The sequence below is a fragment of the Monoraphidium neglectum genome (genome assembly GCF_000611645.1).
Source record: "Monoraphidium neglectum strain SAG 48.87 unplaced genomic scaffold scaffold00292, whole genome shotgun sequence".
NCBI lineage: Eukaryota > Viridiplantae > Chlorophyta > Chlorophyceae > Sphaeropleales > Selenastraceae > Monoraphidium > Monoraphidium neglectum.
Window position 1 is genome coordinate 18,429 of NW_014013336.1, and position 11,239 is coordinate 29,667.

The following is an 11,239-nucleotide window of genomic DNA, read 5'->3' on the forward strand; positions in this document are numbered from 1 at the left end:
TGAAGGTGCTGCAGGTAGGGACTTCCTGACCGGATGGGGGGTGAAGGGGGCACCCCTGGGCTTGAGACCATCAGCGAGCGCTGAGGCCGAAGAAAGGGGTAGGCAAGCCTGAAGCAAGTTCTGAACATGCATGTTGGCAGCTGGGGTCTGCAGATTGCTTCACCATGAGGGCCAGCTGAACCCTGCTGCTGTGCATGTGCTAACCTTTCGTGCTCTATCAAAGGCCTGAATCACGGCTCACCATGGCCTCGGCTTCATCCTCGTCGACTTCAATCTTGGCTAAATGCTCTGTCCTGCCCTTTGTCAAACCAAAGATCACCGTGGCAGGGGCCCTGCACAGCCTGGACGACAAGGCAACCAGGCTGGCGGCGCTGCAGGACGACCTGGCCGGCCAGGGCAAGGAGCTTGCATCGGCCAAGGTGATGAGGAACTGCGAGCGCTCTTTTCACCGATCATCAAGAGCCCATCTTGCAAGCACCGTAAAGCCATCCACCTGGAAACTATGTGTGACTCGTGCCCTGGCCCTTTCCTGTGCCACATGTGAGCTCGTGCCTACAGGATCTTCGACCCGCAATCGTGACAGTTCCTGCCGCCTTACCCCATGTCAACGGCAGGAGGTGCAGGAGAGGAAGGACGAGCAGCACCTGGCGCTGGCTGCTGAGCTGGACAAGCTGCAGCTGGAGTATCAGAAGTGCAGCCGCAAGGTGCGAGCGCGCCCGCTTGCAGGGCCGTCCGTGGGCTGCGCAGTCCAGCAGTTGCACTCGCGTGTGAGGTGTGCAGCGCCAGCTTAGCACGATCCTCTGCAACAGGTAGATCTCCATCCGGTCGCATGGCACACAGCTTGTGCACCCTGCATCCCCACCTGCCATGCTTGTCCCACCAATCCAACCCCATGGCGCTGGCTCAGTCGGAGCGGTATGGGACTGAAATTGCAATGCTGCGGAAGCAGGTGGCGGCCAAGGAGGTGAGCCTGCACCAGAGGTCGCCAGCCAGCATTGCAATTTTGTTGCTGGATGGCCGGCAGCCAACCCCCGCTTGCCACATATGGCACTCAACTCTCTTCGCCGCGTTGTGGCGCACCTCATGCAAGGGAGGGACAGTTGGGCACCGGAGGTCTGCCTGGTCCATTCAGGACTTGACCTTTACAGGGGGTGGATAGCTCTATCAAGCACCAGCTCCCTCTCCCGGGCAGTTTGGGGCTTGCTCTCACGCGCTCTGCTCGCCACAAGTGAGCGGTTTCCGACAACTTGATCTTGGGTGTGCCGCCCCACCCTGTTCACGGCATTCCAGGACGAGCTGCTGGAGATGTCGGCCGCACGCGGCGCTGAGGTGGCGGCCTTGAAGGTGAGGCGCTGGCCGCGGCAACGGGCACATTGTTGCTATGCGGTGGTGGAGACATGCGCATGAGGGCCCTGCAGTGCCGGGGGTCGTCCAGGGTGGTCCAGTTCCAGCCGCTCTTGGTTTGCGTGCTCGCTTGGTCGACCCCCTCACGTGGGACAACAGCTCCTTCCCCACTTCTCAGGCAAAACCCTGGGAAACACACCGCTCTGACTCTGTTCTGCCCGCCCTGCTAACCCCAGGACGTCGTCGCCCTGGGCGAGGTGCAGTTCAAGGACAAGGCCGCCGAGGCAGTGGCGCTGAACGGGAGGGTGGCCGCCGCAGAGGTGCGTGGATGGGGAGGACGGGATGCAACAAGGGCGCTGGTAAGACGATCACATCTATAAATCCTGTCTATGTGTGGGTCAACGAATGACTTTGTGACGGCTGCTTGATTCTATCCTGCTCCCAAGGAGGCTGGTACAGAGTTCAGCGAGATCCGCGCCCTGGGCATGTGCACAGTTGTAACGTTGGGGCTGGCTGCACATTCCAGCCACTTTCACCACCAGAGTCACACTCACGACCCCCTGGCCTGCGGGGGTGCGTTCCTTGCACAACAGGAGGAGCTGCAGGCCGCCAAGTCCAGGGCAGAGTCACTGGAGCGCGTCGTGGAGCGCCTGCAGGTTTGTGCCGTTGCTGGGGTGAGGTGTGCTGCTTTCCGTGGTGGCGCGCAGCTTCTTGGCCAGGCTCGCCTGCGCTTGCATTGATCAAGGCAACCTGGTTGCAAGGAAGGGCGGTTCTGCAGCTGCAGCTGAGTGCCATCATACGTCCTGCCAGTTGACCGTTTCACCTGCCGTCCACCCATCCTCAACCCATCGCAGGAGTAGCGCGCGCGGCTGGAAGACGAGCTGGCGCGGGCGCGCTCTGTGGCGGTGGCGGCCGTGCCCAAGGTGATTCAGGATTGCGGGAACTCTTGTCACGCACCATTATGAGCCCACCATCAAGAAATCACCCTGCAAGAACCACACAGCGCTTCACGTCCAAACGATGTCTGACTCCCAATCTTGCCCTTTGCTGGGCCATGCTCACGTAAGCTCATGCCTGCACAGGAGCGTTGCCCGCCATTGCTTCTTGACAGTCGCGGCCACCTTCCCCCATGTCATCGCCAGGAGGTGCAGGAGAAGGACGAGCAGTACCTGGCGGTGGCTGCCAAGCTGGACAAGCTCCAGCAGGAGTATGAGCAGTGCCGGCTCCAGGTGCGAGCGCGCCCGCTTTCAGGGCGGTTCCTGGGCTGCGCAGCCCAACATTTGCGCTCACGTGTGAGGTGTGCCGCACTAGCTGATCATGATCTTTTGCAAAATGGGTAGGTCTCTATTTTCACATGAAATGCAACTTGTGTCCCCTCCGTCCCCACCTGCCGTGCTCGTCTCTACATTGTCAACCTCTGTTTTGCTGGCTCAGGCGGAGAGCTACAGGCTTGATGTCGCGGCGATGCAGCAGCAGGTGGCGGCGAAGGAGGTGGGCTCGCCCCAGAGGTCGCCAGAAAGCATGGGAGTTGTGTTGCTTGATGGCCAGCAGCCGACCCCTGCTTGCCACAGACGGCACTGATTTTTTTTGGCCACGTTGTGAATCCCTCATGCCAACGAGGCATAGTATGGCACCAAGGATCTGCCTGGCCCATCCAGGATTTGACCCTTAGAGGGACGGATAGCTCCATCAAGCATCAGCCTCTCTCACGCAATTTGAGGCTTGATCCCACGCGCTCTGCTCGCCACAAGTGTTAGCTTTGCAACAACATGATCATGGGTGTGCCGCCCCACCACATTGCAGGACGAGCTGCTGGAGATGGCGACTGCACGCGACACTGCGGTGGCAGCTCTTCAGGTGAGGCGCTGGCTGCGGCAGCGGGCACGTTGTTGCTGTGCGTATGGGGGTGGGCATGAGGGTCCTGCGATGCCCGCGGTCATCCGGGTCGGCCCACCTTCAGCCACGCTGGGTGGCCAGGCCTAGCCTCCTGGGTTGCCCCTCTCACGTTGCACTACAGCTCATCCCCCACCTCTCAGGCAGATCCGTGGAATCACACCGCTCTTTTCTGCCTGCCATGCTGCCCGCAGGACGCCGTCGCCCTGGGGGAGGCGAAGTGCTGCGACAATGACGGCGGTGTGCTGGTAAGACAACCACGTCTGGAATCCTGTATGTGTGTGGATCATAGATTGATTGTGTGATGGCTGCTTGAATCTACGCGGCTCCCAAGGGGCTTGACGCAGTAGCTGCGGCGGAGTTTGGCAACATCTGCGCCCTGGGCATGTGCACAGTTGTCGTGTTGGGGCTGGCTGCACATTCTAGTCACTCTCACCACCAGAAAGACACTCACACCCCCCTGGCTTGCGGGGGTGCGTTTGTTGCACAACAGGAGGAGCTGCAGGCCGTCAAGGCCACTGCCGGCTCGCTGCAGCGCACCGTCGAGCGCATGCAGGTGCGTGTCTGGGCGGGAGTGAGGTGTGCCGTTCCCTGCGGTGGCCCACTCTAATGCCTGCCTAGGCTCGCCTGCGCTTGCAAGCGTTTGTGATCTGTCATCTGGTTGCAAGCAAGACGCTGTACTGCAGCTGCATCTCCTTGCCATCGTTCGTCATGCAAGTGCACCGTTCCCACCCCTGCCTGTCGTTCACCCACCCCCACCCCATTGCAGGAGTTGCACACACAGGTGGCGGACGAGCTCGCGGACGCCCGCTCGGCGGCGGCGGTGGCCAAGGTGCGCACGGTATTGTTGTGTGGTTGTCAACTCTGGTCACATTTGCCTTGCGTGCTGCCGAATGTGTTGCGCCTTATAATCGGCTGGCACGACATGCACAGCCTTCCAGGATTGCTAGTTGTGAAAGGCTTGCGCAGCGCTCCTGGCATCCCGGTGTCGTCCAGCCCATGCAATCAACCGACGCCTGTGCTGCTCGCCCTACGAAGGAGGAGGTCGTGAGCTGCACTCAGGAGCTTGAGGCGGCGCGCGAGGCGGCGGCGAAGCTCGAGGTGTGCTGGTGCTGGCGGTGGTACGATAATAGATTGCCGACGCGTGGCGTTGTGTTGGGTGCTCCGCCCAGCACAGCGCGTGAAACACCGCTTTGCAGGTTGTGTCTAGGGTTCAGGGGTTTCCAGCCCCTTGACTGCGTACCCCTCAAGTGGCGCGCATTGGCGCGCGGCGACCCTGCCCAGCCGCGCCCCTCCGTGAACGGTGGCAGCCCAGCAGGATTCGTGCTGGCCCCTGTCCAGCCTTGGCGCTGGCAGGGTCCCGGCGAGCAGCCATCAACCCCCTCCTGGCGCCTCGCTTTTGCCACCAGGGTGAGCTGGCGGCGGCAAACGTGGCCTTGAAGAAGGCCAACGCGCTGATCAAGTCGCTGCGCGGCCAGCAGCATCACGCGACGGAGGCGGCGTCCAAGGAAGCTTCTGAGGCCAAGAAGCTGGCCCGCAAGGTGGGGCGGAGGGGATCCCAGGGGGTGGAGGCAGGGTACGTTGACGCCGGGGCCCCCATGTGCTGGTGCGCGCGTGAAAACCCTTGGGTGCGCCTCGCGCCAACGGGCGGCTGCTTCTCAGTCTGCCACCCATGTGCCCGTTTGCCGCCCTGCGCAGGCGCAGGCTGCGGCGGAGCGCAATGAGCAGGAGGCACAGGCCGTGCGCCGCCACCAGGGGGACACCATGCAGGGCTTTTTCCAGCTGCAGGGCGAGCTGGCGCGGGTGGGTGGCGGGCCCGCATGACTTGCAAAGAGTGGCTAGGCGGGGCCGTTTGCGCAAGGGCCGCCGCGCGGGATGTTGCGCCTCCTGCAGGGACGTTGCGTCCATGTCTGCTGACCCTGCCTCCCCCTCGCTGTCTCCCACGCATGATGCGGCGGCCCTCACAGCTGCAGGCGGAGAGGGAGGTGAGCGTGCGAGGCTGCCAGCAGCAGCGTCACGCATTGCCACCACACCCGCACGCATAGCCAGCCTGTGCGCTCGCTCGCCGTCCGGCGCGCGGGTTTTGGTTGCACCATGTACAGGATTGACGCGGGGCCGTCCCCCATCACCCCTTTTTCCCCCTGCCTCAGGAGCTTCTGGAGGAGGTGGACCGCCTTCGCCAGGCCGAGGCGCAGCGCGCGGAGCAGCGCCAGGCGCGCCAGGCCTCGGACCTGGGGGCGGCCGAGGAGATGCGCGCGCTGCAGGTGGGGGCGGGCGCAGCCCTTGCCGAGGGGGTAGTGGGGACGTCACTCCGTGTCCGCGTGTATGTGCATGTGCTTGCATGTGTGTCCCATGCGCGAGCCCCGTCTGGCCCGGCCTGCTGCATAACTGCTGCCGCCATGCCCTTGCCTGCATCAGTGCATCAACCAGCCCAGCTTCCAAACCTTCATGCTCTGCCGCCGCTCATCAACACCCCCTTCCTGCAGGCACGCAACGCGCAGCTGCAAGGTCAGCTCAACGCCTTGAGGGCGGCGGCCGCCAAGGTGCGCCACCCGACCAGCAACACCCATGCGACGCCGCCCGTGCGCCGCAGCCTGGGCACGGCCGCGTGCCAAGCAGCGCCCTCGCCCCAAAGCGCCCTGCCACTGGCACCCTTGTGCTGCGCCGCGACCAACCCCCAACCCCTCGCCCCCCCTTTGCACCCTTCCCCACTAGGGGGCCGCGCCGCACCCCTCCATCCAGGCCGAAGCAGACGCCCTTACCAAGACCAACACCGAGCTCAGGCAGGAGCTCACCGCAGCGACCGCGAAGATTGCGTCCCTGCAGGCCCGCATCAGGGAGGCGCATGCGGTGGCGGCGCCGGGCTCGCCGGCCAAGGGCCTACCGGTGAGAGCGAGCGCCGCCCTGCACACCCTACCCTTTTTGCATCCACAAACGAGACAGCGGCCCAGCCGCAGCCCCTAGCCGCGCTCTGACTCCCGTTCTAAATACGACAATGCCCTGGAGTTCGCTGGTGGCTCGCTAGACCCCACCCAAGCCGCGCTGCCTGGCGCTGGGCATTCCCCTTGCACCCCGCCCCACAGGCCTCCCAGGCCAACGCGGTCCGCAACGCGCAGGGGCAGATGGCGGCGCTGCGCGAGCAGGTGCGCGTCGGGACGGGTCGGCGGGCCCCTGCCATGCCCCAGGCCGGGCCGCTCGATGTGCCATGGCTGGGGTCGCAGGGCCCAGTGGCACACAGCATTACCGCCCCTGTTGCCCCGCTAGTCTGCCCGCCTGCAGTTCCTCAAATGCGCCCTGCGCTCCTTTGCTGCCTTGCAATATGCGCTCTGTAATCCCTTGCTGTCGCCCCCTCTCCGTCATCCTTGTGCGCTCGCCGACGCCCGCAGGCGGCGGCGCGGGACGCTGAAATCAAGCGGCTGAGGGAGGCGGCGGCCGAGCAGCACCAGCAGCTGGAGACCCAGGCGGCTCTGATCCAGCAGCTGCTGGACGGCGGCGCCCAGACGGCCGCCTGCAAAAAGCTGCGGGAGACTGTGGACCAACTTCGCGGCAACTTGCTCGCTGCCCAGGCAGCCACGGTCAAGGTGGCGCACCTGGACTTTGGGGGGGGGTGATCGCGATGCCAAACCCTTTGGTGCGCACAGCCAATGCAGGGGCCTTGGAAAGTGCAGGCTGTGCCAGGGGACAAGCACAGGCAGCACCTTCCTCGTGTTCACGCGTCCCCGCCGCCACGATGCTTTGCTCGCACAGGTCGCAGCCGAGCGCGATGCCAGGCTGCCGCAGCACGCGGTGCACGAGGTGGTCGCCACCGTCGCCACCCAGGTGCGGACGCAGCGTCCCGCGCAGCGGCCTGCCGCCCCTGGCAGCTGTCTGCATGCGCCGCCAGCGCGCACTCGGGAAATTACCGCATTGTTGATGTTTGCTGTACAGAGATCTGCTACTGCGGGCCAAAGCCATCAGAGCAATTTTGTCCTGCCCCAGGCCGCGCTCACCTCTGTGCACGCCTGATGCGTGTGCCACACGCAGGTGGCCCTGGACTTTGCGCGCGCACTCGAGGGCAGCCTGGTGCCGCGGCAGCTGCAGGCGTTCCGCGCGCTCGCGGCGCGCTGCCGGGCGGTGCTGACCGACGCGGACGAGGTGCACCTGCAGGGCGCCTGGCGGGCGCTGCACGCCGCGCACCGGCAGGCGGGCGCGGAGCAGCAGCAGCAGCAGCAGCAGCAGCCGGAGCAGAAGGCGCCGCGTGCGTCAAGCAGCGACAGCACGCCTGGCGGCGACGCCGACCAGGCGCCCGCGGCGGAGGTGACCAAGCCGGCCGCCCGTGGCCGCGGCCACGGCTCCAGCAGCAGCGCCGCCAGCGCGGCCGAGGTCGTGGACGACGCCATCCAGGCTGCCGTGCAGCTGGCGTTGTCCCAGCTGGACGGCGCGGTGGCGAGGCCCACGCGCCCGCGCGGCAGCGCTGCGGCGGAGGGCGGCGGCGCCTTTGGCAGCCAGAGCCTTCTCTGGGTGCGCTGGGGCCCGGCGGCGGCGCGCTGCCACAATAATGAGGGTGCTCGTAGCTGCTGCAAGCCACCACTTGGTGACACGTAGGCGGCGGCAGCTTGGCTGGGCGGCCAACACCATGACCGTGGTCCAGAGTCCTAGTTGGCCCATGCGCGACAGCTTCTATTTGGGCACAAGAACCCACCAAGCCACGTTTGGTAGAGCCACCATGGGCCCAGCTGCAGCACTCCACTTTGCGGCGTGTTGGCCCAATCACACGCACCCGAGCTACCACTGAGCAGGGCCCTCAAACCTCTGCTGGCTGCTGGCTCCAGGGTGGCGTCCATGTTTGCATTCACAGGCCCCTGTCTCTTGCTCAGGGGCTGCCTTGTGTACGCCGTTCCCCGTCTGCCTCGCACTGTCAGCGGTACCACGCTGGTGCGGTGCCGCGTGACAGGTTGTCAGTCTTGAGAGCGCTTCAAAAGAGCACCCCGCGTGCAGCCCGCGCTCGCTCTCGCAGCACGATCCATGATCCCACCGCTGCACACGGCCGACTGTTCTGACCAAGAATCCATTCTCACAGCACTGCGTTTCCTCGTTTGCACAGGGCCACACTGGTCCTTGTCGCGCCACCCTGTCATTTTTTCCTGCGTTCGCCCACGCTCAGGACCGTCCGACTGCAGCGCTAGCTTCCTGGCAATCGCAATGCTGCATCGTCGATACCAACTCCCTTTGTGCACTTAGTCATTCAGAGCCCCAGCTGTACCCATGCGACTGGTCCATGCGCCCAGTATGTTTTGGGCTTTCAGGCTGTCCAGCATAAATGCACCACAAATAAACGCTTGTCGGCGGCCGCCCTTTCCTGCTCTTTCATGTGCGTGGGCTCACAGATTTTGCCGACACGGTGCATGCTCTTTAGGTAGATAAATAAATTTGCAGAGCCAGCGTTGTGTCGTCCCCAGCATGTCATGCTTCACAGCAATCTCTTGCCTGGTCTGAGCAGCAAGCGGCCTTTGCGTCCTGCAGCAGGAGTGCATGCAGAACAGTGCCCCTTTCGTGATGCACAGCCCATCTGTGGCACAGCGGGCTTCCTTTGCTGCAGGGATCCCCATGCGCCTCTCATCCCTCATGCCCTTCACTCGGCCACTGCATTTCGCACACAGCGCGGTCGCTGGCGTGCCTTCCTTTGAACGAGAAACGCGTGCCTAGGGTTATTCCGGGCGGAACGCATGCCCGCCACAAGAACTGGTAGACAGGCCCCTCTGTCTGAGCATGGTGCGCACAGGCAATTCCCTGCCTAGCTGCACGTCGTTACAGGACACCAGACTTTCTTCACATTTTCCCTTGCAAGTGCTCTCCAATTTCTCGGACTGTGTGACTTAAGGCTCCACGCATCCCCCCCGCCGCTCTCTCCCTCTCTCTCTCTCTCTCTCTCTCTCTCTCTCTCTCTCTCTCTCTCTCTTTGTCCACTTCCTCCCTTTGTCCATCTGTCTGTCTTTTTGCAACCCACCTTGTGTTTCTTTTCTCCTCTCCTCTTGTGTTCTCTTGTCTCTGCTCGTCGTGGAGTGTGCCCGCTGTATGCTGGCTGCAAGTTTTGCTCACATGCACGTGCAGTACACTGACGCCAAGGGAGTAACAAGAAGTTCCAGTCCATGGCAATTCACATGAAAACAAATCAAACAATCAGCAGCTTTAGATGTGGCAACATGTGATTGCTTTTAATCCAATCCTAGGAGCTTCCGGCACATGTGGGGGATTTAGGATACAGCTGCTTTGACTGCTAATGCTGGCAAGATACACACTTGTCTTTCGGGGCCTTGGAGTTGAGCACACATGTGAGTGCTTGCATGCATGCAAGCATATGCATGCGCAAGTGGTTTGATGTGATTAGACTACTGGCGTCAGGTCAGGCATCCACGCACAGGTGGTGGACACTCGCAACCTCTGCAGCTGCCCGATGTCAATCCTGCACAGACAATGCAAACTGTCTTGCGGCATGCACAAAGATCCCAAAACCTTGCTATTGGCCACTCTCCATGCCAATGCAGGTGCAACCAGCCCGCATCAACGGCGACGCATGCGGCCTGACGTCTTTCCAGGAGGCGCCTCTCTCCCGACCATAGCGCTCACCCGTCCCGCCCTTGCCCATTGTACTGTGTGTTATTGCATGCGCCGCTCGCTGGTGTGTGGGGGCGCGACCGCCACCCATTGGTTCAGGACTTCTTTGCTGACAGCGCAGGAGCACAGCCAACTGGTGCATGCGGGAAGCAGATTCAGCTGCTCGCAGCCAGAGTCTGCCCTTGTTTGGATGTGAAAATGTCACCAAGTCTTTTTGGAACTTACAACCCCCAAGAAATCTCACAAGCTCTTAATCCCAGCAAAATGCAACCCTTGCAGCCTACTGACCGGGACGTGCTCAGCATGGCGCAGGGCAGCACATTTATTGAGGCCGACACGCAGATTTCTTCACCCAGGGGTCAACCCAGCAGGAGCACGCGCGTGCTGCCAGGAAGCAACAGCCTGATCAGGCGGCAACGCAGAAGTGTGGTGGGGAAACTGCCTACGCTACCGGGCCAATCAGCCTCACTCCTTGTGCAGGGGTGGGCCAGAAACAACAGTCAGGGGTATGTGCCCTCCAAGGGGTTGATGGCATGAGTCATTGCCTGTCCTAATGCATGCAGAAGTGTTGAAAGGTGTCGAGTCGCCTGTCCAAAATGATAGCCGCGGGATGGTTGAGGTCAGGTGCCCGGGGTCAGACACATTGTTGGGCTCTTGTTGCACGGATGGCGGCTGCTGCAGCTGGGGCTGCGCCAGCGCATCTGATAGTGCTTGAAGGCAGGTGCAGTGGTGTCACCAAGGGGTCACAGGAAGGAGAAGACACTTGGTTCTGCGATTTGTTGCCTGCAGCCTGATCTCTTGCGCGTTTGGTCAGCTTGATGTTTGGAAGGAGGTGGCCTGGCCTGGCCGCGATGACGATGCGCCGTGCAGTGGTACCCACGCCTTGCCCATGCGCTGCCAGCGCCAAGCTGGTGGCTGCTAATCGCCGCTGCAGCCTCTGCAGCCGCGGTAGAGCCACCAGCGTTGGCTGGTCAGCGTCAATGCTCGCGCCCACCCCGGGGGTTGTGGTGGCCAATGGAGTTTGCTGAAGACGATGTGGCGATTTGCTCGCCAGGGGATGCCCACATGGGTGTTCAGTTGTTTCGTCTTCAGCGCGCGACGCCGGCGCCTTGCTGAATGCTGGTGAGCGCTGCTGCAGCCTCTGCGGCGGCGCTCGCACCATCAGTGCCGGCGGTCCGGTGTTGCTTGTCGTAGCCAGGTGGCAGGCTTGTTGGCGCCCTTGGTGTTGCCGGGGCTTGTTGGGTCGCGTTGTGATTTCCTTGGGCATGTTGGATTTCTGGAGGGGTCTCGTTTGTGGTCTGTTGTTGATGTTGCGATCTGCTTGAAGGGTCTGGTTGTCTTGTGAGGGGACGGTCTCGACATCTTGAGAGCCTTGCGGGCGTATGGGCCCTTTGGGGTGTTGACTGCA

General features: G+C 62.8%; 1 protein-coding gene across 1 annotated transcript; it reads left to right on the plus strand.

Moving 5' to 3' along the window:
* Positions 1-242: 242 nt before the first annotated feature.
* MNEG_2556 (hypothetical protein) lies at positions 243-7,821 on the plus strand (the record flags this gene model as incomplete). Its single annotated transcript, XM_014048970.1, has 24 exons — positions 243-419; positions 615-704; positions 908-964; positions 1,291-1,344; positions 1,581-1,664; positions 1,938-2,000; positions 2,205-2,267; positions 2,487-2,573; positions 2,779-2,835; positions 3,148-3,201; positions 3,432-3,485; positions 3,731-3,793; positions 4,007-4,069; positions 4,276-4,338; positions 4,647-4,778; positions 4,936-5,040; positions 5,205-5,222; positions 5,388-5,501; positions 5,724-5,780; positions 5,953-6,123; positions 6,321-6,380; positions 6,624-6,818; positions 6,985-7,056; positions 7,261-7,821. 24 exons carry the CDS (start codon positions 243-245, stop codon positions 7,819-7,821), a joined length of 2,514 nt encoding a protein of 837 aa, XP_013904424.1.
* Positions 7,822-11,239: the final 3,418 nt, after the last annotated feature.